Below are 19,759 nucleotides of genomic sequence, written 5' to 3'. Positions count from 1 at the left end.
CTTTTGGCAACCTGACACATAATAAATAATGTACTTCTTTAGGTAAGCAATCTCAATACTGGTGATAATATTGTGTGTTATATCATTAATTGCATCCATTCAGACAAATGTCTGAAAGTGTGTTAAGTGATATAACTCCTCTCTCTCTCTCTCTCTCTCTCTCTCTCTCTCTCTCTCTCTCTCTCTCTCTCTCTCTCTCTCTCTATATATATATATATATATATATATATATATATATATATATATATATATATATATATATATATATAAAATATGTAAAGGAGAATGTTTGTATGTTTGTGCACTAATAACTTGGGCACTATAAGAGCTACAGCAACCAAACTTTGCATGGGGTAACCTTTCCTCCAGGGAAAGGTTTTAAGGTACTTTTGGCAGTGCAGGGAGAAGCAGCTTCCCGGGGGGAGGGCAGTGCGCCGAGTGGCAGCTGCCCCCACTCACTCTACCAGGCCGTTCCACTGCGCAGGCACCTGTGGGGCGGAAGAGCCCTCTCCTCCCTCCTGCCCGTGATGTCACTTGGCCCGGGCCCCTCCCCTACAGCAGCAGCCGAGGGTTGTCGAGCGGCAGGCAGAGGCTCGCGGTTGCCAATAGGGGGCTGTTGCAGGCGCAGTGGGGCGAGCTCAGCAGGGAGACGGTGGTGCTGGGAGCAGCTCGGGGTCCGGCGCAGCTTCCTGGTTGCGTGGCAGGGAGCCCGGCAGCTGCTCAGCGTGGCCAGCGGGAGAGGGGAGCCTCCGGTGCGGCCGGTAGTGGGGCGAAAGTTTTGGGGTGGGCAGTCACGTTGTTGCCCCCCATGGCACCTGCAGCCCCGGGCGCGAGCTGGGCTGCCCCGCCCACCCTAAGTCCCATGCTCGTCCCCTCCCACCTGCCTCCCACGCAGTGCACCCCTGGCAGGACCCCACCGTCCACCCCGAGCAATGCTGGGTAACTCCAGCTAGTATTTATATATGTAAAAGGAAGAGATGAGGAAAAATAGCTTTTTGAAGAAGGATTTTTTTCCAAGATGCAGTAAATTGTTTCTTGAGGTGTATTAGGCCTATGTTTGCACCATGTTGACTGGTTTTACCGTGAAAAAAATGAGAATAGCACCATACTGCAAAGATTAATATTGTAGTTGTATACTGATTACTCTAGAGAGACCTTTTTTCTTTTGAATTAAAAATAATTTGCTACCAGGCATGCTTTTTCAAGCTCTAACAACTTTAATAATGTTTTGCTTAGAGTAATATTAATTATGCATTGTTTATTAAAACGGTGTCTTTATCAAAGCTGTTTTCTTTGCTAGATTCAGTTGATCAGGGCAGAACAATTGCAAGTTTAATTAAACATAGAAGAGGAACTAATATTGATTTAATAAATGATGTTTTTAAAAGTACAATTTATGAAAAGCAGAGTTAGCAATTTAAGAGATTTTCCTGCATAGTAAAACAAAAACATTGCAAAGTTATCAATATTATATATTAAAATAGCTCTATCTTTTCAGCTCATCAATTTCTTACATTGTCAACGATGTGCTCAACTGGAACAATAATCGTAAGGGTACGTCTACACTTGCACCCTAGTTCGAACTAGGGATGCAAATGTAGGCGACTGAAATTGCTAATGAAGAGGGGATTTAAATATCCCGTGCTTCATTAGCATGATCTTGCTGGCACGTTACTGCGTTCAGCAGCTGTTCCGAAAGTGAAAGTGCGCGCTGGAACGCGTTAGTTTGAATCAAAGCCCTTGGTTCGAACTAACATTACTCCTCAAAAAATGAAAATAGCAAAAAATGAGGAGAAATGTTAGTTCGAACCAAGGGGTTTGGTTCGAACTAACAAGTCCCGGCACGCACTTTCACTTTCGGAACAGCTGTTGAGCGGAGTAACACGCCGGCAAGATCATGCTAATGAAGCGCGGGGTATTTAAATCCCTGCTTCATTAGCAATTTCAGTCGCCTACATTTGCATCCTTAGTTCGAACTAGGGTGCAAGTGTAGACGTACCCTTACTGATTATTGTTCCAGTTGAGCACATCGTTGACAATGTAAGAAATTGATGAGCTGAAAAGATAGAACTATTTTAATATATAATATTGATAACTTTGCAATGTTTTTGTTTTACTAAGAACTGGCTCTAGTGTTTACATACTGTGCTATATTTGTTAAATGAAGGAAATCTTCTTCCTCTACATTTACCGAAGCAATTTCAAAAGGCTTCCTACTCAAAGAGTGAAGTTTGATGAATAAATAAAGCTCTTCTGAATGTTACATTAAGCTGTACTGAATGAACTGTTCATAACCTTTAAGAAATATTAGTAGTGTTCCTCAGATTGTCCCCAGAATACATAATAGAATTCCAGTCATCTGCTGAGTTTGCAATATTTATGCTTGTGAAACTTATGTAATGTGCAACTGTGAAGACCATCACGCATGTTATACGAGTGTTTTTCACAGTGTGAACAACAGATGCATTGCATATTAACACAAAAAAGAGAGAGTTTAGCAAATTCATGCTTCTTCCCAGAAGTAAACACCTTTGATGATACAGAAATTATTGTATAACTGTCATGTTGCTTTCAGTAGTTACACATGCATGTCAAGTGAGTATGCTGTAGTCAGAATAGCACTTAAATTCTAGTATGATGGGAGCTCTAGAACTGTGTTCGGGCCCTGATTTTACAAATTACATAAACATCTGAATAGGTCCACTGGAGTTACTTTTGTGCTTAAAGTTAGGCATGTGCATAAGTACCTGCTTGAATCCGGGACATTGAGAGGATGAAGGGATAGGGTTTTCTTTTCTTCTTTGTTGGATACTTTACCTTTAAAAAAACAAAACAAAAAAAAACACCAATTTCTTTTGATACATTAAGATAATTCAAGATCTGTATACAAATCCTTTACAAATGATGCTTACAAACCCTGTTGTTCTTTTTCAAGGTGAAAATGGTTCTTGCCAAGTTATATCAGAATAAGAAAATAGCAAGCGCTACCCACAACATATATGCATACAGGTTAGTGAAGAGTAAAGAATTTTCAGCAAACTTTTTTATAATCTGATGAAATGTATGAGAGAAATGAAATGCTATTCAGAAAGAATCCCTCATACAAACTCTTTGCTAATGAAATCCATTTTTGTATTTTTCTTTGAGCCTCAGTAACTTTGACTCTAGCTATACATTAAAAGTATTAATATTCAGAGAAACCCTGAAGATCACAAATGTAAAATATAAATCCGAAATTGTGTTATAGGATCGTACAAAAGACTGCATTGGGAGTCAAACAAAGCCCAATTGTGACCTAAAACTGCAAGTCAAAAGTGTATATATTGATTGCTTATGGTTTGAAAGTTATTGATCTTTCTAAATCTAGTCATACACCTATGGAAACTATTGGATGAAAACAGTTGTTTCAGTAGAGCTGTTTAATTCATAATGAAAATAAAGGAAAATAGAATTCTTTTGTTGTTGTTTGTATGTATCTATATAAGATTCCCATCTGTGATGAAAGCCCCAAGACATTATTGCAATATAAGTAAACATGGTACTGTGGGAATGGAGTGAGAAAAGAAATGAATACACACACCCATGCACTCTCTAACACCACATATCTGTGTAAGAAGCATGTAAGGCTTCCTTCCAGTTTCTAGAAGTGTGCATCTGAGATCCAGGGCAGGGATTACTGGAGAGATAAGAGCTACTTTGCTTTTTGTTTGTTTGTTTTAAGTGTTTAAAAAAAATCTATTGAGCTACATATGGAAGTTTTATTTTGGTCACATTATTTTAGTTTTTTTTTGGTCACATTAAAAAACTTGTAAATAAATTGAAAACTCCATTGAGAATTTCTGTGTTTAGTTTGAGCCTTTGGATGAATTTCTGTCCATGTGTGAGAGTTCTAGTCCTGTCAGAACAGCCATCAAATAGTAATAACTGACAGCTCACCTGGGTAATATGAGCTTGTGTCCAAAAAGTAAAAAATTATGCTTTCTATTACCAACCACCTTATACATTCAGTCTCTACAGGTTGGCTCTTAAACAGGGTATCCTGTTTTCAGGCATGTGTCCTGGGTAAACAAAGTTGTGATTACATAGTCTTTATGAAAGTTTTTGAAGATATCAGAAAATCTTTAAAAATATTGATTGATACTTTTGGATTAGGTCCTGATGCTGTTGCTTGTTTTCAGAATATACTGTGAGGACAAACAGACGTACTTACAGGATTGTGAAGATGATGGGGAGACAGCAGCAGGTAGACGCCTCCTTCATCTTATGCAGGTTAAAGGAAACAAACTTTATCTTTAAATAGTTTTAAAAATTGCAGCTCATAAATAAGGCTCAGAACTTTAAGTACTTAAGCTGATTTTCATTCTTGCTCTGTATACGGCCCAGTAGATTTAGCCATCTTCTATGTATCACCTGGCTTAAAAAAAAAAAGTTCTTCTAGGTAGTGATAGGCACATGTTCAAATTCAGGAGGGGTCAGGATTTACTGCCGTAGCATCCGGACGGGTTTCTAGCTCTGTTGATGATGACAACCAGAAGGCTGCTTGCATGTGTGCTCGATGATGTGGGCCCAATGACCACCGGCGACCCCAAGAGAGTCCCTAAAGACCACAAATCAGATATGGATTGAAGGTGCCTGGCCAAGTTTTTTGTTAAGCAAAGTACAGTAATAGTTGTCAGTAGACTCTACTGAATAACTACACACACATACTTACAACAGTGGCCTCAGCTCAACCAGTGGGAAACTCCCACTGCCTCCCAGCTGGACAAAGACTGTCCCCCAAGACACCACTTAATATACAGGTACAAACAAATTACACATCCCTGCTGATGTGTGAGGTTGCCACTCTCTGACGTTGTCTGGTTACCACCCTCTGAAACTACTTAGATACCACCCATCGCCCTATTCCTCGTGGTTCGCTTAGAACATCTCTGTCCATCATGCTGTCATTTTAGACCCTTTCCTGAACCTGGGTCAGTATCTGTGGGAAGTGGGTATCAAAGTCTTTTTTAATGAGCTGGTGTTACCATGTGCTTTTAACTTATAACAAATAGCAATTACTGTTCTACACCTGGGCCTATTACCAATTAGTGTTGTGAACTCTCATCCCTGTTCGTGCCAAGTTCTGTGAGCAGGGGCCTGCCTCTTGCTCACTGCTTAGCTTTGCTTTATATTAGCCATGTTTTGTCCATTGTTAGCTAGGCCTCAGGCCTCAAATCAGGGCTGTGCTACATGGGCTTTTGTTTTAGGCCTTCATCTTACTACAGCACGCACCAACCACCAATTCTCAGAGCGTTCCCTGCAGTGTCCAGCCCCTTATCAACTGAACAATTATTGAATTACCAGGTCTGCTATTTCCAAAGGAACAGTGCAAACCAGCTTGTAAGGTACTTCTTATGACCATCACTTTGCTTAACACTACATCAATTAGATATTTGAGAGAATTATTCTTCGTGGATCAGGAAAACATAGTTCCCAGAGGAAATAAGTGTATGAGACTTGTCGAAATGAGCCTTACACTCAGTAAAAGGTATGGAGAATAGTTTATTTAGAAATGCTGCAGCATAGTGAGAACCCACCAAAGTGTGTTCTACCTTAGAATACAACTACAATTCCTCTTATAGTAGGAGCTACATAACAAACTATCACTCTGTGCATGCTTGTTACTGGGCAAACTTTCAGCATGATTACATTTTCTTTTATGATAAAATGTTTCGCTTTCTCACACTTTGAAACTACGTGACCTTCTCGCCTACATGAAATGGCAGCTATTTTACAAGATGGATTCCACAGCACTTGGGTAGTTGCTGTTCATAAGTTTATTTGTTAGCTCCTCAGTGAGTTTTCTTGACTTCCTGCTTACACACTTATGACTGATAATATACATTGGGAAATTCATTAGGTTAACCCACTTCTGCTGTTTCTCAGATTTTAATCTTCATTTGCAGGGTTACAATGTTTTTCAGATTCTTGTATTATTTGCTATCTAACTAATCTCTATTCTACCACATCTTGATGCAGGCTCCATGCGGGTGCTTCCATTTTGAAGTGCACAAAAGTGCCCTCATGGAGCCCGGAGTCAGTGAGACTTCGGGCTGCACGTGGAGTTCCACATTCCTCCTTTGAAATGTACAAGAGTTCCCCCAACTCTGTGCTGTTGCCTCTTATAGAAAGACAGCAACGAAGAGGGTAAGGGGGCAGGCAGGAGCCAATCGCACATGGAGCCATCTTTTCAGCCTGCTCTCCATGCCTGCCAGCTCCGCAGACCCACTTGCTCTCACCCCCCCGGTTTGTTGCTTCCTATCAGACAGCCAGTCTGGTGCTGCACCCACAATATGCTGGTTTTATAAAGAATTGGGCCCAGTCCTGGATGAGGATCCCACGACTATACCCAAGGAGAATGTGGATATTTCCTATAGTACAGAGTCAGAAACAATTAGCCTGCAGGCAGAAGTTATTGGTGAAGAGAGTGAAACAGACCAGGAGTTGAGGGTTAATCCAGTGACAAACCTATGCACCAGGCAGCAAGGAATTGTTCTCAAGTCCTGACGTTTGTGAGGACTCTTCAGCAACTGAATGTGGAAGAGACACAGAGTCATGAACCAAGGGAAGAGATGCAGGGTAAGTAGCTGTGCAGGCTGGGGGGAGCAGAGCAGGAGGCGGTGGCTATGCAGGGCAGTAAGTTACTCTAGCGAGCCGGGTGGGGAGAGGTTGGGGTGGCATGGGGCAGTAGTTGCTATGTATTGCAGCAGGGTGAGGTGGACAGTGGCAAAGGAAGTTGCTCTTGCAACTGGGATAGGTGACCAGAGGCTATATTTCTGTGAGCTGACTAAACCCTGCCTGGTTCTGTGTTCTGTCCAATCAGCATTAACGTACACACAGATAACAATAGAATCTTGCTAGGAGGTGAGGTTGAAGTTTTGCCAGATGTGCTTACTAATTTTCTCACAGAGATTCCCTGGCAGGGCTGCCATTTCCCCACTGCCATGATACAACACTCTCCCAAACCATTCCTCAATTTGTGCTGCCAGAGCCAAGCCAGCACATTGTTTGGCTGCATAAGGAGCGGAGGTACCCTCCACTTGCATTCAGAAACTGAGTCTGGGTTTGCCTGTTTACCTTTAGCAAGGATATGTCAGCCAGAGTAAGGACAGCCTGTGGACAAGAGTAAGATTATTACAGTGGGTTTCCATGTACACCTGCAGTACAAGTACGGTTTGTACTTTTTTGGGGACCTATGCCCTCCTCTTCCCCCCACCCCCCCCGCCCTTAAAACTCACCATGATCAGAGTGTCTGGAGAGATCTGTGATTGCCTTTAGGGTAACGAGAAAAGTGGGCCATTTTACTCAGAGCCGTGCATGTTAGTGAAATGTTACAATCTTTGTCATAAAAAGTAGAGTTACTATATTGTTAATGGTTACTTTTCCAGACCAGGTTTTGAGAAGTCAGGCATATCCACCAGCAGACACGCTCTGTCAACTAAGAAAAAAAACTCGGAGAATGAGGGAGGATCTGGTCAAGGATGTGTTGCAGCATTCAACACTTCAAACAGAGAAAGGGGAGCAAAGAAGAGCTAGAGAGATGGAAGTCAGAACAGAAGTCACTGAGTGCATGTAGAAGCTCATGGAAGACCAAAATGAGATGCTGAAGTGTCTTATCAAGCTTCAGAGTGACCAGAACCAAGGGTCTCCCTGTCAGCACATGCAGAACTCTTTTCACAGCAACCATCCCTCTGCGCCCAGACATCAGCCTCCATGGTCGCACGTGCAGAACATCTTTATCCAGCAACCCTCCCTCTACATCCACACGCTCATTTTCACAATCCAGTAATGGTTTCTTCTCAGCACACTCCACTGCCTGTGAAAGCAGTGAGTTTGATAGCTGGATGTTAACATTATTATGAGGTTTTCCAATAATCCTTATCATCCCTTACCACAAGACATCAATAAAGACAAATGTGATGCAGATTTCCATGAGTTTATTTTGTGTGGCACAATCCACACCAATTGCTCTGGCCCCTGTGGAAGCCTGCACTCTCTTGGTTTCTTGGAAATACCTCCTCAGGATGACCAGTGGGATGAATGAGGCAGGGAAGCAATCCCAACACACAGAAAAGTCAGCACCCCTCATGTCAGAGTGCTTCCTCAGATATTTATGGCCACCCTATAGGCTCCTCTGACAGCACAAGTGTCTAGCTATTCAAACTGTGTGTCCAGGCACCATGTTTCATTATTCCATGCACAGGCAAACTCTTACTCTCACCCTTATTGTCACATAAATTATGTAAGCAACAGCATGCGGCCACTAGTTTGGGGATATGATGCTTCAAAAGGTCCAGCCGGTCATAGAAACACCACTATCTTGCTTTTCAGTCTGCCAGAGGTACATTCAACAACCATGTGACATCAGCTTAGCCTGTTGTTGAACCACTCCTTACTGATGTCCAGGTGCCCCGTGGTAAGCTTCATGACCCAGGGCTGTAAAGAATAGGCTGCGTCACCTAGGATAACTATGGGCATTTCCATGTCCCCCACTGTAATTTTCTGGTCTGGAAAGAAAGTGCCAGCATGCAGCTTTCTGTACACACCACTGTTCCTAAAGATGCATGCATCGTGCACCTTTCTAGACCACGTCACATTTATGTCTGTGAAACACCCACGGTGATTCACAAGGACCATGGAGTAGTACCCCTTACAAATGATGTACTCTGAGGCAAGATGGGTGGTGCTATAATGGGAATGTGTGTCCCATCAATTGCCCGCCACAGTTTGGAAAGCCCCTATCAGCAAAGCCAGTCACTATGTCATCCTCATTTCCCAGAGTCACAGTCCTATGCAGCAAAATGTGATTTATTGCCCTGCATATTTGCGTAAGTGGTGCCCTGGTAGACTTCCCTACTCCAAACTAATTTGCAACTGAATGGTAGCAATCTGATTGCAAGTTCCTTTGGGGAAAAATTGTCCATTGTACAAAAGAAACAAGTTTCACTGTTAACTTATGTGTTTATCTATTTAAAATAATGTTTTTTTCCCCAAACAGATTTTGAATGTGCGTAATGTTTTAGTTGTGGTATCCCGCTGGTATGGAGGGATCCTGCTGGGACCAGATCGCTTTAAACACATCAACAATTGTGCCAGAAGTATATTGGTGGAATACAATTACATAAATTCAGCTGTAAGTTATTACTGATAGATTGACGATGTCAATATCTGAACATACACAATTTGTGTAAATTGTCATAACTCAACTGAAGAAGATAAGAGCATCCAAAATTATTAGACATCTAGAAAACATGACTTATGAGGGAAGAAGGAAAAAACTGGGATTATGTAGTCTGGAAAAGAGAAGACTGAGAGGAGATAACCGTTTTCAAGTATATAAAAGATTGTTACAAGGAGGAGGGAGAAAATTGTTCTCCTTAACCTCTGAGTATAAGAGAAGCTGTGAGCTTAAATTGCAGCAAGGGAGGTTTAGGTTTGACATTAGGAAAAACTTCCTGTCAGTGGTAAAACACTGGAATAAATTGCCTAGGGAGATTGTGAACTCTCCATCATTGGAGATTTTAAGAGCAGCTTAGGCAAACACCTGTCAGTAATGGTCTAAAATAATACTTAGTCCTGCCATGAATGCAGGAGACTTGCACTAGATGACCTCTTGAGGTCCTCTCCAGTTTTAAGATTCTAAGGAGTGAATGAAGCTATGATAATTTATACCAGCAAAGGATCTGTCTTGTGGTACATTTTGAATGCTTATGCTAAATTTTCCTGAGAGCTCAATGAAAAAGATTCCTTAACAACTTTTTTCCTTATTAAGATCCCATAGACTTCTCTTCGTTTTCTTATTTCTTTGGAATTTTCCCTTGTGTTGTATAGTTTTGGTTTTATTGCTTGTTAAATGTAAAAGTAATAATAAAATTAATTTGTAAATATCTGACTGCCTTATATGGCTCAAGTCTACTGCATTAGAGATCCCTAAGTTAGAGTATGTGCTCGATAACCAATTTCATGAAAGATACCATCATGGGACATATCCTCAAATGACCCACAGATCGAGGGAAGCCAAATTCTAGTGGGCTACGTCTACATTGGCCCCTATTACGAAATAGGCATGCAAATGTAGCACTTTGAAAGAGGCAAATCCGCGGGGGATTTAAATATCCCCCGCAGCATTTGCATTTTCATGGCCGCCGCTTTTTTCCGGCTTGGAGATAAGCCGGAGAAAAGTGTCCAGACTGGCGCGATCCTCTGGAATAAAGCCCTATTCCGGAGGATCGCACCAGTCTGGACGCTTTTCTCCGGCTTATCTCCAAGCCGGAAAAAAGCGGCGGCCATGAAAATGCAAATGACGCAGGGGATATTTAAATCCCCCGCGCATTTGCCTTTTCCAAAGTTCTACATTAGCATGTCTATTTCGTAATAGGCGGCCAGTATAGACACAGCCGTTCTGTTGAAATTAGTGGAAGCTTTGACATTAACATCAAAGAGGTCAGGATTTTATCTGATATTCATATTTTTTTAGACACTTCATTTGTTTTGATACACTTTGTGAATCACAGGTTATTTAACTACAGTGAGGTGTTTTTTTTAGAAATGACACAATTCACTCTTCACTGATTGTATTATTCAACACCTTAGATGCTTTATCAAAGAGAAAGCAGCTCTTAGAAAAAATGTATATGTACAGAAAATATGGAAACAGTTTATAAACTGTAAATCACCAAACCTTCCCCTTTTTAAACTAGATTAGAAGAGTGGAAAGCAAAAACAAAGAAAAGAATGAGAGTAATTAAAAAAACACTCAAGTGGATTGTCTTTGAATGGGAGCTAGCCTCCTACATTACATATCTGGTTTTGAAAATATTTACTGTAATACACTTATACAGTGCTTGAATTAAACACTTTTATAGTTTTATAAAGTCCAGAGTGAATCTATATTTCCTCTCCTGTGTCTTCCCTTAACTGCTCACACTTCTGTTTAGCACAGGATCCCAGCAATCAAATTTATATGGTTTAAAGTAGCGTTCCAGAGTAAAATTCCAATTTGGGCATTACTCCTAAAAGGTCCTTGAGGCAGAGAGTAAAGTTGGGCTTGTGGTTAAAATATATAATTTGCAGTTTGGTGATCTGAGTTCTGATCCTACTGCAGACTCTGTGTGTCACCATAAGAAAGTCTCTTACATTTTTTTGGATTTTGTTTCCCAATATGTAAAATTCAGATGATAATTCTCATGTAATAAATTGTGTAAACTATAGTACTTGCTCATACCAGATAAATGAATATTGTATTGTGGTAAGATTATAAACACTGGCTCTTGATTTGGATAGGGATAGAGTGAGATGCAGGTACTATAATGTGGTTAAATGTGGAGGACATATTTTTAATCACTAGTGTAATACCATACTAGGATATGGCCCCCCCATACTACACCCCAATATACTACAAACCTCAGAGGAGAATGAAGGCCACCCACATGTCTACTAGGCAGCCCAGCCTGGTAGCTAAAATCCTGACTCCCTACATTTCTCCATGTTAGAGGTAAGAGACAGGAGTTGAAGGGAACCACATGTTCCATGAGATGTAGAGGCATACCCCCTCACTAATCCGTGAAAGTACTCTGTACTAATGTCCAGGCACCCTGCTCAGTTTAAGGCCTTTAAATGTACTCTTCCTAATCCAATAAGCAAACCAGATTGCACTAACGTTATAACAGTTGTTTTAAATCTCCCACAAACAGACCTCCTGGATGCCATGTGGAAAGTGTAAAAACTCACAGCAACTTACTAGTTTTACCAGGTGGGGGGAAAGAAACCTTCCAGAACTGACAGTTTAGCCCTTGACCATTTACCAAAATCTTGGGAGTGGCCCCCCATAAAATATTATTGCCCACCCCAAGTTAACAGCTGTAAGCAAGGTCAGAGGCAGGAAAATAATAATTACGTCTGTAAGTATGAACATAAAGGTTTTAGAATGCTCAAGACAAAAATGTACTAAATAAGAAAGGTAGCTTGTTAAATACTGTACAGGTCTGAATAAACAAAATTTCTGAACTATAAATATTTTAAACAGATTACACTATTAAATGGAGTGAATGAGTGACCTCAAAAAAAGTTAGCGTACAGGCAGGATAGCCTTTACTAGAAGGGAAGAGATAACCGAATAATATTTGTGTGATTTTTTTTTTTCTTTCAGGAAGAATCAGCTAAGCATTTGGGAAAGAACAAAAGAATAAGGAAGGAAAAGAAGCAAGCTGAACATTAATTCATTTAAAAATCACTTACAAAAGTTTAGCTTACACATTTATATAAAATTAAACATGAAGGATACTCAGTTGCTGCAAAGACTCTGAGAAATATATATTTTTATTCAGCAGAAAATTCAAGAAGGGCATAGAAACATTTTCCTCTGTTCTATGGTTGCCTCTGCTTTTCTGAAATGGAGAGATTAACAGTTTCATACCTTTAAACTAGATGCTGTGTCTACCCAGAACAATTTTTTTTTGGTCAATTGCACTTCATCCATGTTCTGTTTGAATCAACTGTCCTCCATACCATCAGTTCAGTAATCAATTGCCTATTTTGTACTGAGACTTGAGCAGGATTCTTCACCATCAGGATGAAGACATGGAAAAGTTTTATAATATTGTCATTTAAAACTTTCTGTACTTGAGAAGAAAAACAGATCATATACTGCTAAATTGCCTTTGAGAGGATCTCTTGTGTATCTAGTCCTTGAACATAGTTTGATGTCCACTTGATTCAAGCGTGTCAAAAGGTGGCAAAGCAATTGTTCATTTTGTTTAAGTGTTAGGTTGAAACCTATGTAGGAGAAATGTCGTAACATTGAAAGAGCCAATGTTTTTGAAACAGGAAATAGCAATTTTGAAATCACCATGGATTCCACCTAATAATATCAGAGGGGTAGCCGTGTTAGTCTGAATCTGCGAAAGCGACGAGGAGTCCTGTGGCACCTTATAGACTAACTGAAGTGTAGGAGCATAAGCTTTCGTGGGCAAAGACCCACTTCGTCAGATGCATGTAGTGGAAATTTCCAGAGGCAGGAATAAATATGCAGGCCAGGATCAGGCTGGAGATGACGAGGTGGATCCAATCAAGGAGGAGGAGGCCCACTTCTAGCAGCTGATCTGGAGGTGTGAATTCCCAGAGAGCAGAAGCTGCTTTTGTAGTTAGCAAGCCATTCACAGTCTTTGTTTAATCCAGAGTTGATTGTGTCAAACTTAAAGATGAACTGTAGCTCAGCAGTTTCTCTTTGAAGTCTGGTCCTGAAGTTTTTTTGCTGCAGTAGCCATCCTCTTAACCTTTATGATCTTTTAATTGTTGGGGCTGATAATTTCTGTTGGGTTCTAACAAAGCCACATAGGCATAAACACTTCCAGTGATAACACTAGAAACTGCTAGTAATAAGTAATGTCGATGAGAGATACTTAAAAAAAAAAAGGCATTTATATATTAGCAAAGCCTTCGTGTAGATGTAGCTGTACCAGCAAAAAAGTTCTTTGACTTTTTTGCTGGTATAACATGGATCTACCCTTGAGTTGTTGGGATAGTTTTACATACCCACTTTTTGTAGGATAGACATGGGCTGATTAAATTAGTTACTACAGAATGTCACAGAGAAATGGAGAAATATTAACATGTTCAATCACAGTAAAGTTACAGACAAGTCATCTAGTGGCCTGATTTTTGAAAGGAATGGAATATCCATAAATCCCTTTGCAGCCAGTTAGTTATATTACAGATGGATTAATTTAAAGTCAAAATACTATCCTTTATTTCTGGTAAGCTATTGACAAAATTCCCAATGTTCCAGTATTTTCCTTAGGGGTAGTAATGGTCCCAGTTATTTTAGGTAAAAGCAGGTTGGGCTTCAGATATTTTACTACAGACATTATTGATTCCAGACCCACAACGATGACAATAATATGTATATTTAATTCATTTCCAAAATGCACATTTTCTTATGTTTTCCAAAGCGACTTGTGATTTTGAGTTTCTAAGATTTTTAGGTGCCCATGTTGAGATACCTTAAAGGGATCTAATTTTCAGAAAATGCCGAGTCCCTGCCCTCTGAAAAGCAAGTCCTTCTCTGGAATGTCAAGTCAGACACCTCAAAACTCATAATCCTTGGTCATGACTAAAAATTAAGGTCTAAGTGTCTCCTAAAATAAACTATAAAAAACCAATACTCATGTTGAAGGAGATGGGGAAGCAGACTGTCAAAGCTAAGAGACTTGAGAGCACTTAGGCAAGGTTGACTTGGAAGTCTCTAGTTTAGAACTGTTCAAATAATACTAAAAGTGATTTGCTAAGCTGCTATTCCTGTCGTCATATGATTTGTTGTTTGACTACATTGACAAATGACAGTTTATTTATGAAGACATTAGGGAACTCCCAAAGTTCCATGAATTTTAGACCAAATAATTAGCTGAAAATTCAGATGAGTAGTTTGACATTTATTTTCCTATTACCGTATATTCCGGCGTACAAGACGACCTCTGAAGTTAAAAAACATCCCCCAAAAATCGGGGGTCGTCTTTCAAAGCCGCGGAGGGGCTCCGGCGGGCGGGCAGCCCATGCGCGCCTGGGATGCCCCGCCGCCAGCTTCCCCCGAGGCTTTCAAAGCCGCGGAGGGGCTCCGGCGGGCGGGCAGCCCATGCGCGCCTGGGGACCATCTCCAGCAGACCAGGGACACCGGGAGCAAAGGAGGCGGAGGGGCGCTGGGGTATAAGATGAAACCCTATCTTTTAATTAAAAAGATAGGGGGTCGTCTTATACGCCCAGTTGCCCTATACGCCGGAAAATACGGTACAAAAGTTTGTGAACCAATCAGTGGGCAAAACCAAATCTATTTAATTCGTGTGGCAAACAGCATCTTTAAGAACAAATAGTCAAAATGACAGTATGTGTCTGTTTGTGTAATCCACTGGCATGAATAAATAAATCTTGTGCTAATACACAGAGAATAGTTGACTTGTTACTGCAGCCAACTACAAAGCCTTTTCTATTTAGCTAAAGCTTGTTTTAGCTCTGGATGTCCCTCGTTCAGTTCCCTGTGTCAACTCCATCACGCTTACAATTGTTTCTTCTGCAAGAGTGTTAACTGCTGGTGTACTACTTCATTTTTCTGATCTGATATGCTAAGAGAAGTTACATGCTCTTTTTTTAAAGGTATTTTTCTAATTTAAAGCTTCTTTGGTTGAAAACAGTTTTGCTTGTAGCTTTCCACAAGATGGTTGTTTTACAACAAAAACATGATGATAGATTTTTATTCCAAACATTGTGAGAAATGCTTCAATGTATCTTACAGATAAAGAACATGTGTTCCCTGTGATACTTTGGACTGCTGGGAAACTTTTCGGTGGGCTGGTCTCAGTCATTTGATTGCATACAACTGTCTCTTCAAAGTCCTCTAAACTAAGCACAGAAGGGCAACATAGGTCAGATATCAAAAGTTTTAGGATTGTAGATATGAGGATCACTGAGGAGATGATTGAAATCTTACAGTGAAGATGTGCATGGCATTTAAGGATACTCTGCTGGAGTACAATTTGTGCAACTCCGAGAGTATGCTATTTACTTCTAGTTTAATCTCTGTTAAATTCTAGATTGATGTAAATTTTGTTCCGATCAGCAGGAGCGGCCCTAGACTAGCTGCCAGCAACTGGCGCCCTAAGCAAACCATGCAATCGGTGCCCCCACCTCCAAACCCCTCAACAATATTGTGCCACCATTTGGCGCCCCATTGCGCCCCATTTAACTTGGCACCCTAGGCGACCGCCTAGTTCGCCTATATGGATGGGCCACCCCTGCCGATCAGTATATTATAGGGAACTTTCTCGCCATGATAGTCTGTTGGTGGATTACATCAGAGCTGTAAAAACTTTCTTGGTGATTTTGAGAGATATCTATAGGCAATAAAAAGCATAGTTTTAGTAGCATGCACCAATTCAGAGGACTAAATAGGAGTAGGACACCTTCTTTCTCTTTTGTGTGAGATAAGGATCTTTCAGGGCACGTCTACACTGCAGGGCAAAAGTCAAATTAAGATATGCAACTTCAGCTACATAAATAGTGTAGCTGAAGTCAAAGTAGCTTAATTCGGTTTTTGGTGCTGTCTACACTGCAGGAAGTCAAAGGAAGACCACTCTTCTGTCGACTTCCCTTAAACCTCATGAAATGAGGGTTACAGAAGTCAGAATAAGAAGCCTGTTATTTCGAAATAACTGGCTTGCTGTGTAGACACGCACACTGTTATTTTGAAATAACATGAGTTATTTTGAAATAAGCATGCAGTGTAGACATAGCCTAAGGGAATAGCAGACTCTGTAAGGCTGATTTTCCCTGATCTGACAGAGATTGGTGAAGTGGGTGGAGATTTCACACCATTCCCTCCATGCCAATTTAACTGTGCCAGCCAGCATGTGGCAGAAACAATCTGGATTGACACAGTGTAATTTCCCCAAATGGAGCAAGGGGTGAAACAGGCAGTATGTTGGGCCTGAGTCAAAATATGGTTCCTGGTCTGTCTCTTAACTCAGCAAATCTAATGCAAAATAAATGGACATTCCTATACTTCACTTTGGTAGTGAAACATATTATCTTAAGGTATGTCTAGACTACAGGCTTTTGTCGACAGAGGCTTTGTCGGCAGATACTGTCGACAAAGAGCGTCTAGACTCCATCCAGTTCTGTTGACAAAGCAAGCCGCTTTGTTGACATGAGAGTGTAGACTCAAAGGACAGTGTAGATGCAATAATGCCTTCTGTCAGCATAACCCTGTTGACAAAAGGCGTTATTCCTCGTAGAATTAGGTTTACCGCCGTCGACAAAACTGCCGAGTTCTGTCAATGTTATGTCGAAAGAACTTGGCAGTAGTGTAGACACAGGTATAGTTTTGTCAACAAAAGGCCACTGCTGTCGACACAACCCTGTAGTCTAGACACACCCTTAATTAGGTACTATTAGATACTAAATTATGAACTATATTCTAAAGTAATAACCCAAAACGTTGCAGGAGTATTGCTGACTTTTGCAAGTTGGTGTGATTTAGAACTTGGTTGCAAAATATTATAGTATTTTCATAAGGGTTCGGATAGCTGCATTTTAATTAACACAATTTAAATACAAAGCAATGCTCCTCCTCCAAACCCAATAATGCTACATTTACTATAGGATCCGCTACATTTAAGCAAATCTTGCAAGACTTTAACTGGCAAATAGGATCAAAATATGCAAAAATCATTCTGATTCCCTTATGTCAGGCTTGGAGAACCTTTACTGGGTCAGGGGCTGCTGACCCACAGAAAAAATCAGCTGGGCCCAAGCTAGTAGATTTTGTACTCCAGTCCCACGAGGGAAACAGAGGAGTGGGTGGGGGGAAGCTGGAGTGCCAGTGTGAGCCCTGAGCCTTGGTGGGGGGGCCTGGATCTAGACAAGCCTTAGGTTCCTCACCCCTGCTATACATTAAAACCAATTATCCAAATATATTTTATACTCCTAATAAATTATGATGGTGCTTTAAAACAGTCACAGAAACCAATTCATTGTTAAATATCCTGTATTACTCTAATTTAGATACTAAATTATGAACTATATACATATTTAATTCAGTAGATAAACAAGAATTATCCAGCAGGCTGAAAAAAATTGAGCAATCTATGTGTCAGAAGACAATTCAGAGAGAGAAATTACTATGGCATTAGTCGCCCTGCAAGTCATTAAATACAGCTTCCTCCTCTGTACAAATATGCCCATAAAAGGGTGCATATAGCAACTGGAGAACAGAGGGGGAGGAGAAAAGGGTTCTTTAAATGTTTTGATTATTGTGATTGTAATGATGTTGCTATATTTGAAGCAAATCAGAAATTTGAAGCCCATCTGACTACTCTAGGACCTTAAAGTGCCTAGAAACAGTATCTGCATTTCTTTTTTTCTTAGTATTTAAATTGAAGGGGGCTATCATTCTGCCGACAGCTCCTTTTGACATTGATAATCTGGTGTCTGATAAGAATTTTAAACACCCCCCCCCATCGTTAAAAAGCCTCTTCTATCAAAGTGCTGGGTTCTCCAAGAGCCAGTGTGAATTCAATAGGAATGCCAGAATAGATAGACACAGACAGCGTGCCCTCTTGCCTGGGTCTAGATCTGTGGTCTCAAACTTACTTTAGGGCCAGTGCCAATTCTCAAATCCTCCTAGCGAGTCAGAGGGCTCTGGGGGGTGGAGATGTCACCCAGCCTTGACTGCCAGCCCATGTGCACCTCCTTGCATGTGTCCTGCCCCATCTGCCACCATCAGGCAGTTAACTTCCCCCCCGGGGGGGGGCACTATTATCACTGATGGTGCAGAGTAGAACAACTTCCTGCTGTTAGCTCAACGCTGCTGCCAATATGTCCCTGTGGCCTCGGGGTGGTGTGTGCAGAATCATCCCATTCATATGATGGTTTGGACCAGCTGCCCTGGGCCCTGCTCCTTGAAGAGCCCTGCAGTGGCCACCCAACCATCCTATGGGGCCTGGGTGGGCTGGGGCTGGCAGCAGTGGTCAGGGCCTCACCACAGCAGCAGGAGTAGTGGGGAAGCGGAATGAAGCAGCAGCCTGCTCTGCTCTGCTGCCATCTCCAGGCCAGCCCAGTTGCTCTGCTTCCCCACAGAACTTGTTCAAGAACTTCATCTGCAACCATGGAGTTACAATTAAGATCTTCAAAATGTTCTTTCCAGAGAAAATTAATGGCTTCATTGTCCTTCAAACAATGGTTCTATCCTTTGAGCAGAGGGGGCTCATGCCATGGCAAGCTGGCCCATAAACAGCCTTAATAGCACAAAAGAAACCACATGTATTATGGGTATCCACAAAATGTTGGAGTTCTTGCTCTTTCTCAGTCCACCATTTGTTCTTGAGTTTCTCTGGTTTTACATTGGACTTCCACCTTTGCCGTAGTCTTTGTCTTCAATTTATATCATTCTGCCATGCACTAAATGCCATTTTCTTCTCATTGTTGAGCTGCTCAATTTCAACATCATTCTCATCAAACCAGTTTTGATGCTGTCTGGTGTGGTCGCCAGTGGTTTCCTCACAGATACTAATGATTGCTGCTTTCAGCTGGCTTCAATATTCCTCAGTTTCTTCATGAAACTCTGATGGAAGCATTTCTTCTATGACTGCTTGGAAGTGGTCACACTTAATGGGGTCTTTCAGTTCTTGAACCTTCACTTTGCACCTGATCTGTTTCTTTGCAGCCTGCATTTGGGGGCGGTCTTAATTTTCATTGTGGATTGAATGAGGTGATGGTCAGTCCAGCAGTCATCAGCACGTACCCTAAGGGAGTACATGACTCCAGGCAGCATTGTTCTTGGGCATCATTGGAACATGCAAGCCTCTCCACCACTACAAGGTGATGATCCATGGGGAGGTTTAATACTACAAGTAATAAATTAGTAATAATTCTAATACAGTTGGTCTTATAGACTGTAGGGTCCTGAGGTCAGATGGTTTGCAGGATGTGCTTTGATTGCTCTCAGTAAGAAGTTATTTATGGTGAAAAAAATGATTGCATAAAACATTTAATCTAACACTCCTGTCTACTTGGAATTGTAGTACGTAAATTTCAAAAGGATTAGTTGATTATTAAACATTTTTTTACAAAAGATAAAATAATTTTATTATTCCAACATGGTGATTTAAAATTTTGAATTTGTAGTAATAGGTTGGTCTTGTAGTGTCTTAATACTTTGAAAAAGTATTGTATG

General features: G+C 41.0%; 1 protein-coding gene across 2 annotated transcripts in view; it reads left to right on the top strand.

The window, feature by feature from the left end:
• Window positions 1-18,520, top strand: part of IMPACT (impact RWD domain protein) — a 41,823-nt gene extending 23,303 nt beyond the window's left edge. The window contains exons 8-11 of one of the 2 annotated variants that reach the window (XM_075920830.1): window positions 2,936-3,009; window positions 4,179-4,269; window positions 9,038-9,172; window positions 12,188-18,520. In XM_075920830.1, coding sequence (XP_075776945.1) covers window positions 2,936-3,009; window positions 4,179-4,269; window positions 9,038-9,172; window positions 12,188-12,256 — 369 coding nt within the window. In that variant the 3' untranslated portion in view covers window positions 12,257-18,520. The remainder of the gene's footprint in view (window positions 1-2,935; window positions 3,010-4,178; window positions 4,270-9,037; window positions 9,173-12,187) is intronic. The other variant, XM_075920831.1, reaches the window with a different exon arrangement.
• Window positions 18,521-19,759: the final 1,239 nt, after the last annotated feature.

The sequence above is a fragment of the Pelodiscus sinensis genome, chromosome 2, assembly GCF_049634645.1.
Source record: "Pelodiscus sinensis isolate JC-2024 chromosome 2, ASM4963464v1, whole genome shotgun sequence".
NCBI classification, from domain to species: Eukaryota; Metazoa; Chordata; order Testudines; family Trionychidae; genus Pelodiscus; species Pelodiscus sinensis.
Note: the sequence above shows the minus strand (reverse complement) of the source record. Positions and strands in the feature narration are given on the sequence as shown.